The sequence below is a fragment of the Leguminivora glycinivorella genome, chromosome 18 (genome assembly GCF_023078275.1).
Source record: "Leguminivora glycinivorella isolate SPB_JAAS2020 chromosome 18, LegGlyc_1.1, whole genome shotgun sequence".
Taxonomy (NCBI): Eukaryota; Metazoa; Arthropoda; class Insecta; order Lepidoptera; family Tortricidae; genus Leguminivora; species Leguminivora glycinivorella.
In genome coordinates, this window is record NC_062988.1 from 18,672,338 (window position 1) to 18,698,729 (window position 26,392).

Below are 26,392 nucleotides of genomic sequence, written 5' to 3' on the forward strand. Positions count from 1 at the left end.
AGAAAGTATCTAAGTGAGAAAGTCATGCTCCTGCATGGCGCGTAACATGTGTGGTACATCTAAAAGGCACCCCAAACTACGTGTCTCTAGCGTCGAGTCAACTTTTCGGCAATTGCTCGATGCAATGTTGCTCGATGTGTGCCGACGTCATTTTCCATCGCGCCAACTAAGTAGTCGACGCCGCTCAAAACACGTGTGGGGTGGTCCTTATCGCGGCGGCCGTGACTGGTACATGTCAACATTTATGAATTTGCGAGGGTTTCGATAAGATACAGCAGACATGCAGACATTAGACATGTCTATCGGAAGACACGGAAGGATCAAAAACAAGTGCGAAGTCCAGAAAATGAGACTCCCTGATATACCTAGTTGAACGTTTTAGTAACATGATAATTGGAAATTATTTCGACATAAAATGTTGCGAACATTATAGGGCCTCCCAATACAATGAACCTAAGCAATCGCTACTCGGTTGCAACTTAATTTTTTGTGATGTCTCGCAACAAGGGAAATTATGTTTTACCACAATGATGCGGTTCCTTTGTTCGCTATCTTGTTTGTACTTACAAGTAAAATTGGTTCTAAAATAGGCTTGTGTCGTTCACGTACTATGAACTGTTAGGAATAAAATCGAGCTACTTAGCAGAGCAACAAAAAAAGTCAAGTTTTCATATTAAACTTCGGTTACTTACAACCTTTCGGCCCGGAAAGTTTCTATCTGTAGACTAATCGTATCATTTTGACACTATTCGGTCCCATTCGTTCTGATCTTTCTGACCGCAGTGGTCGCTGGTCTGGCTGAACTAAATGAGCAAAATACCTAAAAGAGCGAACTAGTTCGTGGGAGCGATTGAACGAGATCGGAGCGCTCCGATCAACGAACGAAACGGCACAAGCCTATTCTAAAAAGTGCATGATCATCTGTGAGACAAGACGAATAGGTAATGAGTGTCACAAGTGATAAGAGTATTATATATTGTCTAATTGCGTACGTACCTATGAATGGCAGGATTGCAAAAGAAATAAGTAAATAGTAAATGCACCACATATGTAGCTTAACATGCTTCATTACACATCTTAGATATGAAATAAAACTTAAATACTTCTCTAATGGACCGGACTATGTGACTAAAGGCACTTTACGCGCATGGTTTAAGTTTTACTTAGCTTTAGTTTAGTACCTGTTAAGTAATTCAATTCCTGTTTGACATCTTTCCTTATATAATATAATTATTCTGTATTGTAATTGTGCATGTTTGAGATAGAATGTAGATATCGACGATGCAAAAGCGGTCTATTTGATCCTACTTGAATAAATGAATTTTTATCTTTAAAAGATTTTTGTCTGATCTAGAACCATTACTTAGGATCCCAATCATTATTGAAGAAATATTTTGTGGAAAGAGTGGGTTGTATTCCTTCAATTTTCGTATTCAGTTCTTTTAACCTGTTTCGCATAATAATTGACCCTTTTTTCACCTTCCAGCAAGCCTGGGCGTAATCTCCAACCCGATTGGGGCGCTTCTCGGTGGCATGATGGTGGATGCTGTCGGTCGAAGGTTGCTGCTCCAGTCCATAGTGCTGCCTAATCTGGTGGGCTGGCTGGTCATCGCCTTCTCGGAGACTTACGTCTTCCTCTGTGTGGGCCGGTTCATCACCGGCTTTACCATTGGTGAGTAAGTTGAGAGTAGTATCTAATGCTACAAATACCTAATTGACAACGTTTCAAAATTTTCAATGTCCCTAAATCGAAAACCATTTCGAGATATACGCTTGTAGATCACATAAATAATTTTTTTAAAAATTTTTTTTCCGTATTTTTAGTATAAAAAATCTTAAAAATAGTTTAAAGGGGAAGTGACGTCAAATAGCTGATTTAGAGCTGCCACTACTATAACAAAAAAATCTTCCAGTTGGGATGTCACTTGAGTTTGACAGTGACACTTATCACAGTTCGTAGGTTCGTAGCAAAGATATTAAAAATTTCATGGCTTAGTCTATGGTTCGTAGTCATTCACTATTGGTTGAAAGTCAGACATACCGGACTGTTTGAGCTGACTGTTAAAACTTTTTTTTTTAGAAATGATTTTGTCGTTTTCTTAGGTGTATGAAACAACACATGTGACGTCACGAAGCTGTGTCTTGACGTTTGTAACTTACGCTCTTTCTGCTCGAAGTAGTAATAAGAAGGGATTTTCTCATTAAAATAGCAGTTTTTGGAAAAATAAAAAACAGAATATGTTCGAGTTGTCGTTTCTAGTACGTGTATCTTTTAGTATTAAGTTCTTTCAAACCAAACAATAAAAAGTAGTACTCAAAAATATGAAATGTTGTCAATTCACGTTGTGGATACCAGAAAACATGCTAGGGAATTGAGAATCTCCTCATGTCGAAATCTTGCGTGATGCATCTTACTTACCTTGGGGTGTTTTACCTACTATTCCTTTGGTAGCTGCTATCATCTTCCCTTGAAAACTATATCATTAGAATTCCTTTTTTATTTAAGGAAAATGTTTCTTATTTTCCAGGCATGTCAACAGCCTCCTACATCTACGTGGCCGAGATCACGACGCCTGAGAAACGGGGCGTCCTCAGCGCGCTAGGTCCAGGCCTGGTGTCCACTGGCATCTTCGTTATTTACTCGCTAGGGTCCTTCGTGCACTGGCGGAAGGTCGCCGCCATATGCGCTGGTGTCTCACTCCTAACTCCCTTCTTAATGTACTTCGTTCCTGAGTCCCGCTCTGGCTAGCTTCAAAAGGACAGATGAAAGAAGCATACAACTCCATGTTCTGGCTAAGACAGAACAACAGCACAGCGCAGCAGGAGTTAATGGAGTTCACTAAAGACAGAAAAAACGACAGTTTGACCTTCAGACAGAAGCTTGGACTATTCAAGCGGAGAAGCGTGTTGAAACCATTCTGTCTCCTGATAGTCTTCTTTATGTTCCAAGAGATGTCCGGCATTTACGTGATATTATACTATGCTGTAGATTTCTTCCACTCTGTCGATACCAGTGTGAATGCGTTCACAGCTTCGATCATAGTGGGCGGAGTACGAGTATTCATGGGAGCCGTGGGTGCTTGTTTAATAAACAGCTTTAGAAGAAAAACTTTAGCAGCAACATCGGGGTTATTATTAGGAGTAACTATGCTTGGGGCCGCCGTGTGTGACACCGTAAATGGTCCCCCGTTGTTGAAGCTAGCGTGCGTGCTTCTACACGTATCATTCAGTATGGTTGGTTTTCTCCAACTCCCTTGGATAATGTCTGGAGAACTGTACCCTCAGGATATTAGAGGGGTCATGTCAGGGGCAACAGCCTGCTGTGCGTACGTTCTTATTTTCTTTAACATAAAAACATACCCTCAGTTGGAGAATGTATTAACCAGTAACGGTACTTTGTACTTGTTTGGGTTTTGCGCGCTGCTGGGAGCGTCGTACTGCTTACTGTTCCTTCCGGAGACAAAAGGAAAGTCGTTGACTGAAATTATGAAGCAATTTGATGAGGAAAAGAAGGAGATAGATCCTGAAGTTGGTAAAAACTACAGTATTGAAGGGCGGCAAGTGCAGAGGAGGCACAGTGCCGGTGCATCAGTATCTTTAGAAAAGAATAAGGAGATCTTCGCCCCGCGATGGATTCACAGAGACGATGAAAAAATCCCGGGCCATCAGGAGTAAAACATGCCTTTGCAAATGGTGGTGCTTACGTCCAAAGTTTAGCAACTATAGTTACCAAAATGAACAATTTTACCATTATGAATGTTATTTGATCAGTATTATAGGTATTTCGAGTGATTTTAACTATTACATTCCATAGGCTAGGTTTTGTACTCGGTGACGATATTTAAATGTAACCTTAATGTTTGTCTAGTTTTAAGAAAATGTTACCAGTCCAGTCCAGCGCTGGAGCGACTTTATTAATTTTATGAGTATTTTTAAGTGATTATTGAATTTGTACAAAGATTTTATGCGTCCAGGGTAATTTGTTTCCCGCTGAGAACAAGGAGGGTAATGGTTTTGTTTGGATATGTAGTGAGTTTCTGTGATGAAAGTTTTAGACATACGTCCAAATAAAAATGTGTTGTTTTATTCTGGCCGTTTCATTTTTATCATATATACTTAACCGCTACCTATATAAACTTGAAAGCATACAATGAATCGTTAAGATCGGCTTAAATGTCTTCCAAACAGAAGTTATCGATAAATTATCGAGGCCGCTAGAGCCATCTATCGGCGTAAGGCATAAGTAGATACTCTAGAACCTCGACTACCACATATCGAAGCCGGCAACGCGGCGCAAAAGCCTCTTAGTTCCAGACGTGTTGTATAGATGGCGTTACAAGCTATATTGATTTCTCACTTGATAATTAAATTAAAAAGTAATGTGATTGGATGTAGGAAAGCAGTTGTAATTAAGGAAATTACTATTGCATTCACACCTAACAGCATTAATGTAAACAATAGTCGTTAAAAATTCCAAAATTAATTGTCTGCGGCATAGTAGTAGGTTGTTGTTTATTCTCATAATAAGTAGGTACCTACGGTCCTACGTAAATTTTATTCAATTCAGTCCGCGCGTTTTAGTTGTTTATTGAACATGCTATTGGAGAAACGCATTTTCCCAGGTAATGCCTAATTAAGCATCACGCTACCTGTACAGTGTACCTACACAGACTTATCATTCCCCGATAGGAAGTGTTACAATAGTTGGCGTGATAATTGTCATCAAAATACATAATTAGGGATCGCTTAAGGTACATATCAAACTTGGTAAGCGACGATGATACAGCCAATATTACTCGTAGATATATAAATATCTGAACCTCACGTCTATTGTCCAGACGCTAGAGTTTGTGTTCAAATATCTTTAGACACCTCGACCGCTCAAATATAATTATTATATCATAATCAAATTTACTTTTCAAACCAGCAACATTAAAGTCGTCACGGATATGAAACAGCTACCAGCCGGCGTTTCATGCTTACAATTTTATCACTTGTCCACGTGGATAAGACAACTGTCACTTTCACACTGACATACTTGCCAAAGCGTGACGGATGCTTTATCCACGTGGATAAGTGATAAAATTGGAAGCATGATACGCCGGCAGGGTATTTAAAATTGCACACAGAGCTTAATCGCGTATTATTATGTTTTTAACACTGGCCTCCGACGTTTCAAGGACGGTATTGTCTCCGGTCCCCGTAGTCTCGGAGCAGACTGACATAATACACCGGTCAAATCTTACATGAAAATCGGCTAAAAAAACAAAGTGTGATGTAAAGCTGGATTTTTGGTATGTTATTTGGAGTTCTTGGGGGAATGTAAGACTATGTTTTGCAAGCAAAAAAAAAGTGTGCTAACTTCGTAATTTAAAAAAAAAAGTAAAAAAATCGGACTTTTTTTGGTTTTTATTTTTTTGTTAAAAAACTATGCGTTTTTGGTCAAAAGTTGCTGTGTAATGTTGAAAGCGCATTAAATTTCAAACAGTTTGACATCTTTTTTATCAATGTCCGTCAAATAGTTTTCGAGATATGAAGCGTCAAAAAAGGTTAATTTTTGACGCATTTATAAAATGTAGCGTTTTGCCAACATTTTTGGACAAATATCTGCAAAATACTTCATGATATGATATATATTGCAATACAAAATTGTATAAATTTATTTTGCTTTAGTTTTAGTGCAAGTAAAAGTCAGTAAGAAGAATAGTTACTTTGGTAAACAAAAAAAAAATCTATAAATAGAGAAGCCAAGAGTCTGGTAGATTGGTTAAGGTATTAGTTTACGCTAAAAGTTTTAGGTTGAAAGTGTTATCTATTCGATCTTACTTTCTTTGATATCCGTTTATCTGATAAAATTGTCTAAGCTAACTTTGCATCGATTTGACTATTACTAATGAAGAAATAAAATACAGTAAAATTTTGAAGTTTAGTAAATTAATTTAATTTAATTTAATTTATTTATTATATCAGACAACAAAGGGCCCATAATGGTTAGTACTTATACATTATTGGATATTTTAAAAACTACCTGTTAGTATAACATATACAAAAAGTCGACACAATAATACAACAATAAAACACTCACCTAGTGGCCTAAATTAGAAAAATAAAACAGAATTAGTTACATTTTACTTTTTCCTTTTTGAGGGTCCTGGTTCTGCATCTTGATGGCACAACTCCTGTAGTGATAGAAAGTCCACTTGAGTTGTATTTGACCACCGATTGCTGTGGAATAAACTACGGGAACGGAAAGCGCCCACGCCAATTATTAAGATACTGGAGAAGTGGTATTCCCAGCAGAAGAACGTAGTAAGATGGAAGTCAACTCTGTCCACAGCCAGCGGGCTAAACTGTGGCGTGAGACAAGGAGGCAGTATGTCTCCGGCTCTCTTCAGCGTGTACATGGATGGGCTGTCGCAGGCTTTGACCAGTACCGACTGTACCGAGGTTGGCTGCTCCATCAATGGGCAAATGATAAATCACATCGCATATGCAGACGATAATATATGGTCCTACTAGCACCATCTGTGGGAGCTATGCGTAAGATACTTGCAGAATGCGAGAGATACGCCAGCCAGAATAACATGGAGATACAATCCGGACAAGTCTGAATTTATGCTCATGGAGGCAGCACATATGCCCACACATGTACCACCTCTTTTGCTTGATGGAGTTCAATTGCGGAGAGTACACGAAGTCAGATATCTTGGTCACATCTTGTCCAGTTTAAAAGACCAGGAGGACATAGAAAGGCAGAGGCGAGCCACCGCAGTAAGGGCAAACCTGTTGGCTAGAAGATTCGCCAAATGTAGTGACAACGCAAAACTAGTGACAGCGCAAAAAGACAGCTGTTCCTCAGTGTATACTGTCGAGTTATAGTCCGACTACACCTGCGCGGCGGTGAGAGACCTGCGCGTGCAATACAACACATACTATGTAGTCTATGTACTGATATTTCGTTAAACGGAGAATACTATGATTCGGGCACGTCCACGACAACGCTCGTGAGATTGCATCGATGTTATTGACCCTCAGTGATATGCTTTAAAAACCAGTCCGTACAAGAACAATTTCGGAACAATCTGATTCAATTAATGAGGGTTTTCTACTCGTAAATATTTTTTTCCGCCAAGCGTCGATCCTGAGGTCTTTTTGACCGTAAACTTAACTAACTAAATAAATGTTGATTTGATATACGCAAATATGTGTCTGAATAATACTTGAACAGCCCCCAAATAATCATAATTCATTCTCCGCTACACCTGTAAATATATGTAAACTATCCCATTTGGCCATTACCATCCACCGATTATTTCTGATCCAGTTATACTAGATATAATCCTATTTTTTTAAATAACTGGCACACTTTTGGGCTTAAATGAAAGCTAGTGAAATTTTCTACATTTTTATTTAACAATTTATGTAATAGCCTGAGTTGTTTTGCTGATATCTGTCTCAAAATATTAGCAAAATGAATATTTTCATAGAAAGGGGAAAAATGTTCTTTTTTTGACGCTTCATATCTCAAAAAATATTTGACGGACATTGATACAAAATATGTCAAACTGTTTGTAATTTAATGCGCTTTCAACATTACAAAGCAACTTTTGACCAAAAATGCATAGTTTTTTAATAAAACGGCAAATACCAAAAAAAGTCTGATTTTTTTACTTTTTTTTTTAAATTACGAAGTTAGCACACCATTTTTTTGCTTGCAAAATATAGTCCTAAATTCCCCCAAGGACCCCAAATAACATACCAAAAATGCAGCTTTACATCACACTTTGTTTTTTTATTTCTCTTTTTGACCAGTGTATAAGTTGACATCTTCTCTCTTCTAGCTGTACGAGTTTTTCGAACTACCCGCACTTGGTCCTGACTACCCTACTACTTGAACGTTTTGCGCACTAGGGATGTCACCTTGGCGACACATACTTAAAGACTACTTAACGATATTCGGTTTTTCAACCTGCCAAAGCTACCAGGGTATCATAAATATAAAGACACTGACCTGGTCTGCGGGATGCCGTATTTGATGCCGACTCCAACGCGGGGAAGGGCCTTGATGACCTTCTTCACCGTCGCCTGGTCGGGGAATGCGAAGAATATTGATGCTGGAATGAAATAGAACTTCATGTTAACGTACAGAGTTAATAAATATTGAGGGGTGAGTTTCTAAGCTATAAAAAAGTTGATAATACTTCTAAAGCCATGTCGAAAATTAGGAAATTATTATTAAATTCACGTGGAACTTCCACAGTCGAAGGTGGCCGAGAACTCGATTTCATGACATATAGGTAAGTACTATTAGAAGTAAAAATTGTAGTCACAGAGCATAGGCTGCCATTGCTAACACAGGATTAAAACTTTTGGATCTCAGTTTTGATACACTCAAATTCTCAACTTGATGTGTTAAAATTGTCAAATATGAATATTAGGGCCTTCTAGCGGTTCTAGGCGAGCTGGCGAGCGTATATGATTCCTGATGGTTCTGAGGTACGTTTCTCTTAGACTTTATCTGACTAAAAGGAGTTATATGCGTCTTTGTTACAAGCCTGTACCCACTGCTAGGTAAAGAACTTCCCTTTCGAATTCCAGTCGTCCCGGTTATGAGCGATCTCCGGCCGGCTTACACGTCCAGGTCATCCCACTACCTCCGCCTGGGCCTACCAGATCCTCGCCCGTCTTGAGGCCACACCGTGGCTATTTTAGCCCACCTCTGTAAGTGCATACGGGAGACATGGCCTGTCCAGATAGTCCAGATACAGGTATAAATTATAAAGTAAGACTTACTTCTGCTGGCGAGGAACATCTCGATGGCCACGTTCTGCAGCAGGTATCGGCGCGAGAAGATGGCGCGGATCTCGCTGAAGTACCATTTCCCGTGCAGGTGCTCGCAGTATTTCAGGACCTGTAACAATAATACAATCAGATTACTACAAAGAAACATAAATAAATGTGTGATAGACGGTGCGAAAATTCGCTTGAAACTTAGTTGCTTTGCCAAATATTGAGGTAGAATAGTGTGCGTCGCATGCTAACGCGCTGACTTTTAAATAATATAGTGTGGAAGTACAGTAATCTTAGAGTAGCGATTTATTGACAAATCCATAAAAGTATATAATATCAACCTATTAAAGTACACAAATGTAAATAGCTTTGTCAAGAATCTGGATGAAAGTTTCGTTGCTCTGTCGATTACCGAGGTAGAGTACGTCGTATGTTAACTAGTAACTGATTTCGATTAAACTTAAAACTGACCTACGAAAAGACATATTTCACTGCAACGGATTTCCCATTAGGTACCTATATCTCATTCACCTTTATTGTCACGCATTTACGATGACACGTCCAACCGAACAACCTGTCCCGTTGACGGGACAAGACTTGACGTCGTCCTCGCCTGTTACAGCTCACATAAATAACGCTAACGAAACTTTTACGACACCTTTACGATGACACGACGACTTGATTACTACTATTAGTAAGATCGAAATAATCATACATGGATCTTATCCCTTTGTGATAGAATAAAGGTAGTCACAGTTAATAGAAAGGAGATCCCAGGGCAGGACGGGACTTTTGTGTAGGTATGGGAAAATGAGATGTTGAACGTTTTAATACGTTTTTATGTCTATTTTAGAATGGGATACGATGTCGGTCAAAAAGAGAAATAAAAAAACAAAGTGTGATGTAAAGCTGCATTTTTGGTATGTTATTTAGGGTCCTTGGGGGAATGTAGGACTATATTTTGTGGTGTGCTAACTTCTTTTTTTGGTTTTTGGCATTAAAAAACTAGTTTTTGGTCAAAATTGTTGCTTTGTAATGTTGACAAGTTAAATTCCAAACAGTTTGACATCTTTTTTATCAATGTCCGTCAAATTTTTTTTGAGATATGAAGCGTCAAAAAAAGAGCATTTTTCCCCTTTCTATGAAAATATTCGTTTTGCTAATATTTTGAGACAGATATCAGCAAAACAACTCAGGCTATTACATAAATTGTAAAATAAAAATGTAGAAAATTTCAATAAGACCAAAAGAGTGCCAGTTATTTTATAAGATAGGATGTATCTCTCGCATTCTGCAAGTAACTTACGCATAGCTCCCACAGATGGTGCTAGTAGGACCATCCATATCGTCTGCATATGCGATGTGATTTATCATTTGCCCATTGATGGAGCAGCCAACCTCGGTACTGGTCAAAGCCTGCGACAGCCCATGTACACGCTGAAGAGAGCCGGAGACATACTGCCTCCTTGTCTCACACCACAGTTTAGCCCGCTGGCTGTGGACAGAGTTGACTTCCATCTTACTACGTTCTTCTGCTGAGAATACCACTTCTCCAGTATCTTAATAATTGGCGTGGGCGCTTTCCGTTCCCGTAGTTTATTCCACAGCAATTAGTGGTCAAATACAACTCAATTGGACTTTCTATCACTACAGGAGTTGTGCCATCAAGATGCAGAACCAGGAAAATGTAACTAATTCTGTTTTATTTTTCTAATTTACTAAACTTCAAAATTTTACTGTATTTTATTTCTTCATTAGTAATAGTCAAATCGATGCAAAGTTAGCTTAGACAATTTTTTCAGATAAACGGATATCAAAGAAAGTAAGATCGAATAGATAGCACTTTCAACCTAAAACTTTTAGCGTAAACTATTTTACCTTAACCAATCTACCAGACTCTTGGCTTCTCTATTTATAGATTTTTTTTTTTACCAAAGTAACTATTCGTCTTACTGACCTTTATTTGCACTAAAACTAAAGCAAAATAAATTTTATACAATGTTATATTGCAATATATATCATATCATGAAGTATTTTGCAGATATTTGTCTAAATATATTGGCAAAACGCTACATTTTATAAATGCGTCAAACATGTAAGATTTGACCGGTGTATGTCGTAAAGTCTTCAAATAGTTTAAAATGTTCTTGAACACGGGCAAGTTAAATTCGAAATATTTTCAATTTTAACTTGTGTTCATTAGAATATAGGTATAGTATAAAATGTGTTCAAGTCAAGCTTTGAGTATTCTTTTTCTACATATTTTAAAATACGTGAAAATATGTGACTGCTCATATATTTGATTGATGTTTTTTTGGTAACTCTTCCATAACTAGGCTTCCTTATCTTGTTTTGCTAATTAGGCAAACAAAACAGCATCTCCATACCCATTAAATGTGTAACACGACCATTCTTTTGTAACTCAACTGACAATTATAAACAAAACATCCCTCCGGCACCCCGGCTCTAATCACGAGGGGTACGTACCTAACAACAATGCAAAATACATCCCTGTTTATCACATAGACATTGTGAGAATTTGCATGTGAATTCTATTCATTGCGCGCTACTAAGACACAGGCAATACAATAGATGGTGTTATCACCGCAATGTAATGAAGTATATACCTCTCTGTCGCCAATAATAGTTATTTGTTATACAAGGGGGCAAAGTTGTATTTTAACGCCGAGTGTGGAATTGAAAAACGAGCAAGTGAAAGGATTCTATAGTTGAACCACGAGCGAAGCGAGTGGTTCGAGAATAGAATCCTGAACTTGCGAGTTTTTTAACACACGAGAAGTAAAATACATTTGCACCCGAGTGTAACACAAAACTTTTCCCCTCACTATAGCGAGGAAACTACAACGCAAAAAATGCGTTTATCACTGCTTCCAGTAGTTCCACAGGTGGTAAATCCTCTTTATTATTAGATTCACCTACTTTTATCAATTTTTAAGCAGTTAATTTGACTTTATTCAAGGTCAAATTACTTTACCCACTAGTGAATAAAATGCGTTTTTACCCGCTGGTATTAAAGGACAAAACACGTGTTTCCGAGCTAGTGAGGGGAAAAATGAGTTCTTAATGCACTAATGTGCTCGTATGAATTGTGCAACACTGATTGATGGATGGCGAAGAAATGAGTCGTTGAGTTTTGGCAGTGATTGTGGGTTCATTCATCGGGCTGTCTTTTCGGCGTGATTGCTTTAAGTGGGCTGGTGATTGAGTGAATTTTTGATAAGTATTTGATTGAACATATTTTGAATTCCGTAGTGGCACACATCATACCATTCAAACCAATGCGAGTTACGTGTCAAATGAAAGCGAACGTTTTTGTAAGCGTATTTTTGATAAGACTGCCAACCTACATGACCATGAAATATTTCAGCGGAAGTCTTGCAATACAATCTACTTACCAGGTCCTGTCCGAGCTTATAATGTAAGTTGGACTTAAACAATACAAGGAGAATGATTCCGACAAATTAGAGTAATAAATAAATTACCCTTTCTTATTATCCCAAAATACGAATCAAACTCTGTTTCATCAATAAAACTCCTCACATAATGTGTCCCAGCAGATCCCTTTCCCTGCGTAGGTACCAGGGGTGCATAAAGGGCGGCGGGTGTAAACGTCCAGTCCAATTGTAATGCAATTTGTCAAGCCCACCCTTAGAGCGTTCCGACTGGTGTGATGATGTATGCGCACAGTTCAGGGGCCAGTGTAAGATGATCTAGATTTTCATAATTAAACTTCTGAGAGACTTAGACATAGAATATGTATGTGTCACTTATGTTTTTCACTGAAACACTCATGGAAGCGGCGCGTCGAGAATGAGCTAAAAGCAGCCGGGTTGAGCTGGAGTGAGGCCACGAGGGTCGCTGAAGATAGGAAGGCGTGGCGCGAGCTTGTGAAGGCCCTTTGCAACTCTGAGGTGCCTCAGGACTACAACAACAACAACAATGTTTTTAAAGTCGAAATTTACGATTACGATTTCGTTCCCGTAAAACGTAAGGCGAAATAGGCACCTTAGGAAATTTTATTCCCTCCAATAATAAAATGAAAAACATTGCTTACACTGGTTGGTTGATGCTATTAGTTATGTCCTTTGGGAATAGTATAGTATTAACCGCTCATCTCGCGCTGGTACCCTAATACGAGTGCTGTTTGTTTACGATTCTGGAACTATGAGGGGGAGAGACAAATAAAAACACTACGCAAAATCACAAAAGAGCAGGCGCTATGATTTTCGTTGTGGTGATTGTTTTAGGGTGGTTTTTGATGAAAATCTGACATTTTCACTCTACTACTACTTTTAAAAAATCTCGTATCTCACGCTGTTCCTCAAAGTTAAAACGCAGTAAGTCTATATGCATTCCATACATACTTACTACAGTTACTACAACTTTCTTTTCATTGACAGACGAAGATACAAGTTTATTTAAAAGTAGTGACGATATAACTACTTCATCTAAACATAGATACTTAAATGGGTTGTCATTTTTAGTACGTTTAGTGCATTCAATGGTCTGTTGTTATTTTTCTTGTAACGTTTTCACTTTCTTAACTGTTTGACCTCGTTCTTGTGTGTGATTTGTGTTTCTTCTGTCTGTTACCCTCCGTGAATCTTTCTCACTTGATGGTCTCATCGGAAGATCAGCGCTGGAAGTCACCAGCAACACGCTGAGATGAGGCCATTTCGTGGCACTTCATTCCTTTCGGTCTTGTTGTTATTATGTGTATTTTGTCTTGCCTGTGTTCACGAATAAATATATGTTTATTCTATTCTTATTCTATTCTATAGTCATAAGATACTGATGAATAATTGATTATTTGTCTAAAATTAAGTTGGTTGCTGTTAAAAGGCATTCCAAAATTTCAATAATATTAACAGTTTTCGCCACTATACTCTTACCAAGTGCCTATACCTATACCTATACCCACGCTCCCATAATAAGTGATCCACAATATTCGTCCGCACGACTCGCCAGGCTAGATAGAGCACGCCAGATACACTCCACGCGAGGATTACTGCAGATTATGTTTATATATTATGCTCATTTTTATTCATGGCAGTATGATCCTGATATAGAAACTAGCACTATCTTTCTGTTCGATGGAGCAAGAACGCAGGTTTTTTAAAACAATATGCCGAAAGCAAACCTTTCCAGAATTTCTGCTATAACTATTTTTTTTACAGCCTATTATGGGGGCCTGTTGGGCCTTTCCGCGAAATAACAAGAATTACAGAACTTATTTCCAGCTTTAAATATGATGTTGAGCGGTGGTGTGCACTCAGTAAGTATAGTCTGAAAAATCTGACCGTATAAAAAGTTGATCTTTGCAGCAAGAAACTGCTAGTTTTTCGCATTGTTTACATACATGCCTTATCTGCGGCACGGTCTCGCAACTCGCATGCAAACATGTGCAACATTGTACTGCATCACAACACCAGGAGATAATGAATAGTGGGGAACGAGTCGGAACAGAGTTGCTAACGGCTGCCGGTCATGCTATCGCCACAGTGTAAATTATAATATAACTCGTACAATACCTTAACTTAATAGATGATCGTAACTAGCCTCGTATAAAAATCCTGTCGGAATTTTCAATATCACTTTGCATTTTTTTCGATGCCGGTTTTCTAGTATAATCTACAATTTGGTACCTAGTTACAATCTCTTATCGTATATTAGCTCTCTCTATCATTTTCCGTATTGACTCCACAGAATCAGTTACGATCGCTACGTGACGTCAACCATTTTCACTTTGGTTGGGCCATAGAAACATAAATTAGGTACAGATGTCGTACAAAAAGGGTTTCCTTCATATTTTTCCCGAAACGTTCGTATTTGTCATGCTAATAGTTCAGTCAATAGTGTCAGTACATCTTGTACTGAGACTGACAGAAATAGCATGACATGTTCGTAAGTTTCCGTAACAATACGAAGGCAAATCTTTTCGCACTACATCTGTACGCAGTTTTTCGTACAGAGCTTTTAAGCAATTTTTGTATAGAAATAAGATGAACACTATAGGCAAACTAAGCAGACTCTTCTCTCTGTAAGACATAGGTGATTCGCGATTTTCACGGACCAGCTGTATCAAGTTAAAATACTGCCAACTTGCAAGCTGTGGCCGGTGCGGGAGCATGCGAATCAGCACGTGCGTAATGGAGGGTTTTTCATACCTGCCTGATTTATCACTTTTCTGGGGATTTGATTAATCGTACTGCATTACCTATCTGCTGCTCTAATTTATTGTGATTGTGGTGAGGGTAACATACACACAAGGCACACGGGAATTTTCAGAATTTAGGACCCAAAATTAGCGTAAGTTGTTAACGAAAATAAACTCTCAGTTTTGTGACGATAATTAAGCATGAAATTTCAATATAAATATTTGTTTTTCTGTTAATTACATAAACTTTAAGCGATAATCTACATTCAGAACGTGAAAAAAGTTAATTTTTAGACAGATGAAATAAAACTATGAAAACGGATTAAATCGCGTATAATGAATTTAAAATTCATCCCAATGTTTCGAACTCTTTACAGCGTTAATATTTCTTGTAAGCTTTTGCACATTGTAATTTTTCCTCAGTCACCCGTTGACCACGAACGCTGTAAAGAGTTCGAAACGTCGGGATGAATTTTAAATTCATTATACGCGATTTAATCCGATCCATAGTTTTATTTCATTTTTATGCTTAATTGTCGTCACAAAACTGACAGCGAGTTAATTTTTGTTAACAACTTACGCTAATTTTGGGTTCTTAATTCGAAAATGCCGACACATGTAAAAGGAGAACTATGGGTGGTATATTGTTGTAGACAGATTTTTGGTTTAGATAGACAGAATACACGCAGAAAATACAAATTACCTCATAATGTTACAAAAAAGAGTTCAAATACATTTTAACATTCCCTTACTTAAAATTTGTGTATTTGTGTAAGTTCAAAATTTTACGCTTGCTGACTAGATTTTGGTGTATTGTAGAGACTTTAAACAAACAGTAAAAACAAACGTCGTATTAGGTCTCAAACCATTCGTTACTTAAACAATAGCCACATACTTACGAGTATTGTTTGGCTAGCCACTGACTTGTGGCGAAAATTCAGACAATGGCAAAAGGGCCTACCGCCAAAATCAAAATTCACTATCTTCCTCTTTCTAACACATTCGTGCGATAGAGATGCAAGTAACGAAATTTCTATGTTTGTTTTTCGCAAAACACTACGGACACCGTCGCAGGCGCAGCGATGCTATCTCAGCCGTAAATATCTACGTTGACGGTGACAAGCCCCGCCATTAAAAAACCGCCACATTAAACTATCAATACTAAATCTTATTACAAAGATGATAAAGTCTATCGAAGTTCAATTTTGTTTTTGTACGGTTCGCAACGACAGGTGGTCCTTAGATATGTAAGCGATTAATAAAGAATTTTTGTTCGAACAATTGAATTGTATCAATTAGTCTGACGAACAGAAAATGTCATTGCAGTTATTAGCGGGCTTGGCTATCTACAAAAAATTAAATTGTTAGCTAGTTTATTAACGTACTTTGAAAAAAAAAATGTGGTTTGTTTATGTGATGCACATAGAAGATATGGATTATCCAAAAAAGGACGAAATAAAACATTTGTAGGCAATTACTACATTCAACGAAAACGTAATAAGATAGCTTCGAATAGAGATATTACAGTGACACGTTTCTATAGAGGTATTTGGTAAAAAAAGTAGAATGTTTTTGCAAACATTTTTCTCAGTTGTCAGCGCAATAAGTAAACAAGAATAACTGATGTCACCATCTGCCTTACATATTACCATTATTACTCAGGATGAACTCTCTTTATAAGTATGTTGAATAAAATGTGTCGTAATATTTTAGTCATTATTTTTATCAAAAGACTTATTACGACCGGCGACCATAACCTTATAAGGTGGAGTAAAAATACATTATACATTTTTTTATAAGTATAGGTGGTAGGTGCCTATTTTTTTCCTTATTTACAAATTATCCTTAATCTATTTAGCTAAACTTTACGCAATTTATTTAAATCTGCGTATTATCTTCAAGCTATTCTAAAGTAGGTATTCTACACAAAAACTCGAATATTTCTTATTTTCGCCATCAACGTAAAAAAGTTGTACCTATTTTTGACCCACCCTGTAAATACTGTCAGCCATACATTATAGCGTGCTACAAAAAAAGACTTCATGCTATTAATCAGTTTTGCCGACGTTACACAAGCTGCGTACGATAAATCTTCCCTAATCATTTATGTACCTTCATACCAACACATAAAGCTCAACTATGGTTAGCAAATAGTGTTTCTATTTAGTACTAGGGAATTGTCATCGAATAGTTTTATGCCATAATAATCCTAATTTACTTTCAATATCTCGTATCTTACTTTATGGCGTCACATTAAATGCAACTTTATTGCTTTCTAAAAAGAGTTGACCATTTGTAGAGTAGTGGGTAATTTTTACGAGGTTTTGAATAAATTCAAATAGATAAGAGTTATCAGTTCGTGTAGGAAAGGTGTTGAATTAATAAAAATAATCGTGTCCGTCCCTTTTATGGTCCTAATTAAGGTCCTTAGAACAACAGGGGCGAGGGATTTTTTTATAAATGCTAATATTTATGGGTCGGGTAGAGGGGACACGTGGCGTTGACAAAATATAAACGGATATCAAGGTTAAGGGTGGAATGAGTCCCTTTATACTTGCTGTAAGTATATTTTAGGAAAAGGCAGAACAAGCTAAGTTGGCAGCAAAATTTGATAGTCCCGCCTGTGCAAAGGGTAAAATAACATTAAGTTTTTAAAGGAGATTGACTAGAGTTACATTTGCACCGGCGGTCGTCAAAAAAGGAAAAATCTGTACCAAATTTGCTAAGTATGACTGATAGATACCTATATTCATGGAGGTAAGATTTTTTTTACTTTACGGTCGATATTATATTAGGTAAGTATCTAAATAAAATTTGAGAATAAAGCGTTATGAAATTCCTCCTGAATTGAAATTCATCATACATTCATACATTCACGCCTGTATCCCATAAAGGGGTAGGCAGAGCACATGAAACTACAAAAAGTCTCAGTGCAGTGAATTGAAATTACAGACTGTATTTTATGAAGTTAATCATCAAGACATCTTTTAAAAGCATATTTATTATAATATTGAATGTTAGTCTCATTACGATGATTTTAAAACGTGGCTTTAATTGGAAATCTCAAACATTATTAAAATTAATACAATATTAAACGTAGCTTGGAATTAGCGCGCGCCGCTCGGCCGCCCGGGCGAATCCACACATTCCCGACACATATTAAACGTCGCAAAACTAAAACAAAAACAGCTTACCAGATGAAATTTACCTTTCATTTATACTAAAGAACCTAATTAGAAAATTCATCATTAAAACTGTAACTTTTCTCAGTACAAAACACGTCACAAAATTCAATGAAACATCCTTAGTCACTTAGATCATTTTTGCTGAACTACTTCAAATGAAGACGCAAATGAAGTGACGCTGGGGGCTTACCGTAAAGTACTGAAGACGTTGAGTTTAGGTTGAGAGAGAGGGACGGAGTTATGTAACTGCTATACCTGTGTCCCTTTCTCTCAACCTAGACGTCTTTAGTACTTACTTCATGGTAGCCCCTGTACGGTTCTATACCGCGTCGAAAACCACGACATACATGATACTGAAATAGCCTTTATGCAGTAGAAGTTAAAGTTTACGGTAATGAGTAATGTGGGGTGTAGGGAAATCTAAATCAGGACGGAGGAAGATCAAATTAAAAGCCCATACATCACGGCGGCGCCCGCTACGCTCGGTTTACTATTTTTTGTTGAGATAGTTTAGAACGATGTTTTCATTAAGATTAAATTCATCCTGTGTGTGATCTTTAGAGGCTATATTATTCATGGAACTTTTATCCTAGAGAGGTGTCTACAAAAAGGAAGTTCAAAATAAGTGGTCTTAACTTTGAAAAGTGTAAATAGGTGGGTAATAGTAGCGGTATTCACAATTAAAGAAAAGACTTGAAGATACTCGTAATGTTTTATACTAAACTATCCTTCTTTAGGGCCCTTTTAGACGGCACGACAACTCGTATACGAGTTTTATTACATTGCGGTATTTGATGGCTGTGCAAAATTGTATGTAACCTCAAAAGCCCGCAACGTAAATAAAATCGCAAGCGAGTTCGCACGCCGTCTAAATCAGACCGTAGTTTTTCCTCTGGCATTATCAACTCTTCCCATTCTAACAGATGGCGTTACTAGCTATTTACAAATACGACAAAGTTCTATTGGTATAACCATAACGCGTCTGCACAGAGATATTCTTTTCTTTATGACTCTCTCTTAAGCTTCCTGTACGATTGTATCCTTATGTTTTTTTGAACCACACCGTTTCTCGCAGCAGACCTGATAATATCTATAAGGATCGTAGTTATCTTATTTATACCCGAAACTATACATAACAGTGTCTTTGCATGCCGCACGTAGTTGGTAGCTACCGCCGTTTGTCATCCCGCTGGGCTAATAAATCCCCTGTCATCGCTATTCCAGGATCAGAGTTTCATTCGCCGACTTTTAGGGTTCTGTGGCAAAAGGAAACGATCAGGAGATAGCGTAGAAGAACACAGTAAGCAGATCAATTTCAAAAATTTACAATCATCATTTTATTGGTGCCGCGGAGGTGCTTTACTCTTTAGCTCTTTTTTTAACTTTTTGACTTTTTTATTTATTTATTTACAATACGATTTCGTTGTTTAAACATAATTTCTTAAAATATGAAGTATGATTAACAATCACAAGGATGGTTAATTTTTTTTATATATTCAAATAACTTATCAAAATACATACATACATACAATCACGCCTGTATCCCATGAAGGGGTAGGCAGAACACATGAAACTACTCAAGTTTCAGTGCCACTCTTGGCAAATAAGGGGTCGATAGAAAACGAAAGTGTGACATTGCAGTGACAGGTTGCCAGCCTCTCGCCTACGCCACACTTTAACCCATATCCCACAGTCGCCTTCTACGACACCCACGGGAAGAAAGGGGGTGGTGAAATTCTTAACCCGTCACCACACGGGCTGGTCAAAATACAGCTTTAAATAAATTCTACGTTAAACTTTTTGACCACTGTTATTGTATGTAATTTGTTTTTCTGCTGTCTGTTACCTTCCGTGAATCTTTCTCAGTTGATTTTATCATCGGAATATCAGTGCTGGAAGTCACCAACAACACGCTGAGATGAGGCCATTTCGTGGTACTTCATTTCTTTCTGTTTTTGTTATAATGTGTATTTTGTCTCCTATCTTGTGTTCAATAATAAATATAGGTATGTTCTATTCTACTCCTCAATTTAGTCAAGATACTCTGCAGAGCTTCGATATTGTCACTCCCGATCCCGAGGTCATGTTGTATTGTTCTCAATTTTGTTTTTCGCTGCATTAGTCATTCTTGCACTGTACGAAAGTCTGCATTCTATATCATGGAGTGGATGGAGACTCATTTGAGTAACAGTTTTGATTCCAGACGTTTGTTAGTCCGTCAAAGAATCTGACACTACAGGACCCTCAAAAGGTCTCATCTAGCAACTAGATAAGCTTATTGTAAATTGCTTTCTTGGAAAATGGCACAAACGGAGGATAGTTCGAAACCCTCATTGTGATAGTCCTATTAGCACTTGACCGAAATATTTTCCAATTCACCTTTCATCAATAAATCCTACATTCCACAACCTAACGAAATCCCCCATTTTCTACATTCCAGCGTCACCGCGATCAAACAATTCCAACTATTTTATTTATCACCAATTCGTTTATCAAACACATTATTCTGGATCGTAATGTTGCATTTCTTTACGAGGAAAACACGTGGGTAATAAAAGCTATTCAATTACATATTAGACTTGTTTTTTTTTGTGGAATACTCGCAAATTTGTTGAACTGAATAATGTAGTCATAAAGCCGTTACTTAGAAGAGCACGATTAAAAATTAACTAACTAGGGAGACCGAGGTGAGTAGTGACAGAGGACAGTTCTGACAAAGTCGATTTTTGGGAACGTATTAACTATAAGCAAGTTCGCACCAGGGCAGGGTTTTATCGTTTAACTCTCGGGCTAGCAAACGCGCGCTATTGTGAACTTGCTTGAGTTGCTGATAAGCTCCTAAAAATTTACGTTATAACAACTCGCCTCTGTCATAACTCGCTTCGGTCTCCCCTGTTGGACTTGTATTTTTGAAGAACACGAATGAAGATATACGTATTCCATACTATTTATTCTAATAAGACATCTTGCAATAAAACCAAGTTCCTATTAAATAAATTGAGAATGTGTGTTCATTCTTTCTATCTACGATTTGACGAATTTTTAAAATACTCTTCTGTAACACTTTGTAACATAAAAGATCTTGCTGAAGCACTCTTTGCAAAAAAATACTTATACAATTGTTTTATCTTTACCGGCACTTAAAAAGCTTGACACATGTCACAACTGATGTTAGATCCGTTTCCTGCAGATGGCGCTGCAGAACGTGCGTCTCATTTCACGCTCGTTCGCGACATAATGGAACGCGACGCCATTTTTATGGTGTTCTCACACTGGCCTGTTATAAATGTTATATTTTAAGTAGCACGGTATGACAGAGACAGCGCGCCATCGCACCATCGCGCTGTACCAGTCTCACCGTGTTATATAAAGTAAGTAAGTAAAGTAAGGCTCGAAATTCAAACATTGTATGGGATTGGGAATAAAATAGAAGCAGTTTTCGCGCGCTACATTTTTTTCTTCATTTGCTTACATTTTTTGACGACAACAGCATTGTCTTCAAAGAATATTTTACGCTTCTCCGGCATTTAAAAAAATGACACCAGTCAAAACTCAAGTGATATATCCATTTCCTGCGCACGGCACGTGCGTCTCGTTTCACGCTCGCTCGCGAGATAATCGAACGCGACGCGCGTCGTGCTTGTTTTGTCCGGCGTCGTCTGTGCGCGCTTTTATAGACGATTCGGGTACAGTGGCGTGAGAGTCCCTCGGCCGCGGCCGATTGCTGAGTACCTAAAGTCGATGAAATTTAATTTGATTCGATTCAACATACAAGTTTGTTCGAAAGATTTACCTAACGATTAGTAACCGAACCTATCAAGTTCTGAAGTCTTGAATAATTGTCAAAGGTAGGAATATCACTTTATGACGACAACGAAAATAAAAACGGCATCCCCAAACTTCGAGATTGCCAGTCGACAAACACCCCTGTGCAAAAAACAGACACCTATCCGCATCCGCACGTTATTGTGTTTGGTAGTTTGGTGTTTGCTGTTTGCCAAGCGTGTGGCGCCGCCATTAAAAAATGTTATTGTCCAACAAAGAAATAAACAAGACAGAAAATAATCAAGTTAACGAACTATTCGACGCGATAAAAAGTACCAGAACGACATCATCTCAAAGATAAGGCGTTCTCGGGTTTATGGCTCATCGGCAGATAACGTTACATGACAGTTAACCGGCTCGTTAACGTTAACTAGCCCTAATCTTTTCATTGTAAACAGATCGTTAAATTTGTTGCTCTTTAGAGCGGTGACAGAGTAACGTTTTATCCGAGCTTACGCGCAAAGTGGATGAAATTTATGTATTTTTTTCGAGAGCTGGGGCTAAATTATATTTCTTCAACCATACTACGTAGGTACTTGCATTACGAGTAGGTAAAATGTAGGAAACAGTAACGCGCATGTAAGCGCTTAAAAACCAAGTGGTGGAAGATTTAAAGCGCGTGTTAACTTGTACCTAATGCTGAAAGCACCAAATACCTTACGCGCGTAAAATACGCTAGTCTGAAACCGCCCTTAGGTAGGTAGATAATTCGATATTATCCTTTTTAGGGTTCCGTAGTCAACTAGGAACCCTTATAGTTTCGCCATCTCTGTCTGTCCGTCCGTCCGTCCGTCCGTCCGTCCGTCCGTCCGTCCGTCCGTCCGTCCGTCCGTCCGTCCGTCCGCGGATAATCTCAGTAACTGTAAGCACTAGAAAGCTAAAATTTGGTACCAATATGTATATCAATCACGCCAACAAAGTGCAAAAATAAAAAATGGAAAAAAATGTTTTATTAGGGTACCCACCCTACATGTAAAGTGGGGGCGGATATTTTTTTTCATTCCAACCCCAACGTGTGATATATTGTTGGATAGGTATTTAAAAATGAAGAAGGGTTTACTAAGATCGTTTTTTGATAATATCAATATTTTCGGAAATAATCGCTTCTAAAGGAAAAAAAAGTGCGTCCCCCCCCCTCTAACTTTTGAACCCTATGTTCAAAAAATATGAAAAAAATCACAATAGTAGATCTTTATGAAAACTTTCTAGGAAAATTGTTTTGAACTTGATAGGTTCAGTAGTTTTTGAGAAAAATACTGAAAACTACGGAACCCTACACTGAGCGTGGCCCGACACACTCTTGGCCGGTTTTTTTCCTTTTAGGAATAGTCTGATTGTTTCCTAAGATCAAGTTCGCTATGCCTATACTATGACGTAGGTAACTATTTGAAACGTGGACAGACTATAAGTACTTCTAAAGGAGAACGCCAAAAATTGGTTTTATACAGAAACACATGTAAAAAGTTAAAAACTGTCAAAGACCCACCACTGTCTCCTGGTGAAGGCAATACGTGGGAATTCGTATCGAACGTGAGCTTATTAAGCCTGTTTCACTGTATTCGATGCGTAAGCCGCGTAACAAACATCTTCGCTATAAATCCCCCGGCTTATTAAGATATCCCCCTCTTTATGCATCCGTTCGCTAATGAAACAAAAAACTTTAAAAATACGCATTCCGCACGCAGAAACAAAGAGGGCTATCTTATCTGAAATCTTTATAATAATTAAGTATTGCGGTTCTGAACGTCTCAATCGCTGCGCAATCCGGGCCCAATTACCGCGAGCGGCGACCGAAAATATCTTCAAAAAAAAACTATAAATAAAAAATTAAATGATCTGTGCAACCCTAACAATACAACTAAAGTTCAAAGTCGCGCGTAATTTAAAAATGTACTTACGTCGTAAATTTTCCGACTGGGAGCACATGAATGGGCGGAGCTTAACCCCTCCAAAGGCGCGAGTGGGGAGGTGGGGCGGCCAGTCGCTCGCCGGCGGTGGGGGGTGACAGATGTCCGTCCGCGCACATCGCTCATACGCTCACATTACACGATAGGGAATCTTGTTCGCCATAAATAATACCCGCGACTGCCTGTAGTCGTACGTGCTGTTTTGACCATCTCCTAGTTAAAGACGAGTGACGTGTTTCTAAACATCGTAGTGTAAGATCGTAAATAACGTGTACGTTATCGTGTTAGGCTGTGGAATGCTCGCCGATGCCAGCGTCTAATGTCTAGTGACAAGCTGTTAACAGATGTGGGCGATGGACGTTTAACTAATTTAATTTATAGTTCAACTACGATAGTGTGGTACTGCGTAGCGTTTTTGTTAGTATTACATTTTAGGAAGAAGTATTAATGTGATACTTAAAATACTTTGGACATGCAAACTGAGGAAATGAATGCATAAATGTCAAAATTACTATGACAATGTGAACATCTTTATATTTAAACAATTTGTCAATTAAAAGTTGACACAGAGTCAGCCTTCTAACAATATTTCTTTTTTTAGAGGATTATTTTCAAGAGGATGTATAATGTAAATCCTAAATGACGTATAGTTTGGCAAGAGTCGTTTGTCATAATCATACCAAAGTCACATGTATCTAAGAAAATTTATTAATTTTTCTAATATTCATAGTCTGTCAAAACCCGTTTCCGTCACTAGATAAAAGCGGCAAATTAAAATAAAGTACGCGTGAATATTTATCGTTCCATAGAAAATTTATATTTGGCGCATTTTTCTGGTGGCGAACTTGTTTGACTGGCTATAACATACTTTTACACCCCTAACTGTAGAAATATCTCTTTAGAATAAATAATTTTGGATCAGTCATGCAAAAATCGACAAAAAAAAACGCTACTCATAAATCTCAGCACCGGTTCCCTAAAGGGCAACATTAGTGCGATAAAATCTGAAGGGTTGAGTGGGCGGGCACTTCCGGCGGAAGGGGCGGGGCCTGCGGCAGCCATTTTGCGGGCGCGTGCGCGCCGGGCGCCGGGCGCAAGCTCGAAACTGCTCTTTTGGGGATATGTTGACGGTTGGCAGCAAATGTGCAGTTACCTACGTGTTGTTGGGATTTACAAGGTGTTCTTTGTTATTTATAGATACTTCTTGCGTAACTTACATGATATTTTTTTAGAAACGGATCATTAAAAAAATATATTACCTAATAGAACTGCGGTAAAACATAGGTATGTTTTAAGTAGGTACTTGACATATTAGTAACAAGAATATACAAAGTTAGGTACTAAATTAAATGTAGAGATCCTGTTTAGGAGAGATAGAGAGGTAAATTATTTTTTTTAGATTGGCGGTCTTCTTACAATTTGAACATAGGTACTGCATGAGTGCTGTTCAACAAGTCTTCAGTAAGCTAAATTAGTTTCTTTAAATATATTCGTCATTTCAAACAAAGTAAGAAAAATGAAAATGAAAATGAAAATGAAATATTTATTTTTCAAGTAGGCATATTACAATGCGCATATGAACGTCAAATAAAGCTACGCCGGCTCTAACCCTACGCCTCAGCCTCGAGAAGATTTCAGTCCCCCCTCAGTTGGGAGGGGGGTATCCACTATGGGACCGGCAAGAAACTCGGCGGGCAACTTCTTTTCAAAACATAAGCGCTTCAAATTCCATTTTCAAAAATAAAAAAAAGTTATTTCTGCCACAAAAGTGTTCAATTAAATTCGAGAAAAGTGTAAATTCATGACAAAAGTTGCTTAGGTATCTACCTACTCTATTCAGGCTATTAAAAATACACACAATCCTATAATAGGTACATCCAAAAGGCAATAAGTCCCACGTTTAACTTAAGAACTCAACATGAGCAAAACCAGTGAAACTTGTTTCTCGTAGGCATTTTAGTTTATTCTCAGCGATTCCAATAAACTAGGGATCAAAGACTTTCCATCGTACGACATGCTGAATATGTCAACTTCAGTTATTTAAAATGAAACATGTACCTATACAACGCAGTTGACGTTTAGAAGTAACATTTATTTATTTTATTTAGGCTTAGTCTATTATTCACATCTTAGTCGAGTACTGCCTTCTATAGCGTTAACAGTTTGTGTGCCCGATATAGGTTGCTTACTGGCATCGGTATAAATAAAGTTGCTTGCACATTCAAGATCAATGTACAGTCACGGACTTTAATTGTTGATCCACTTCTAGCTCATTTTATACCGGAACGTCATAGCTGAACTATGCTTAACTCTAAAATGTCCAGTATAACATGAGCTACAACTAGAAATGCAACAATGGCCAACTTCACAACAGTGACAGTTGTCGCCTGACAGTAGACACTTCGCTGTTCATTGCCTGTTCAACAAGGAAATAATGACATACATACATATATACGATCACGCCTGTATCCCATGAAGGGGTAGGCAGAGCACATGAAACTACTCAA

At 37.9% G+C, this 26,392-nt stretch overlaps 2 protein-coding genes across 2 annotated transcripts in view; one reads left to right on the plus strand and one right to left on the minus strand.

The window, feature by feature from the left end:
- LOC125235752 (facilitated trehalose transporter Tret1-2 homolog) overlaps window positions 1–3,945 on the plus strand; it is a 70,329-nt gene extending 66,384 nt beyond the window's left edge. The window contains 3 exon segments of the mRNA XM_048142336.1: window positions 1,487–1,672; window positions 2,529–2,732; window positions 2,735–3,945. Of these exon segments, the coding sequence (XP_047998293.1) occupies window positions 1,487–1,672; window positions 2,529–2,732; window positions 2,735–3,675 (1,331 nt within the window). The 3' untranslated portion in view covers window positions 3,676–3,945.
- The window catches only part of LOC125235751 (neurobeachin-like), a 462,438-nt gene that overhangs the window by 115,193 nt on the left and 320,853 nt on the right, over window positions 1–26,392 (minus strand). Inside the window, 2 exon segments of the mRNA XM_048142334.1 lie at window positions 8,012–8,114; window positions 8,794–8,911. Of these exon segments, the coding sequence (XP_047998291.1) occupies window positions 8,012–8,114; window positions 8,794–8,911 (221 nt within the window).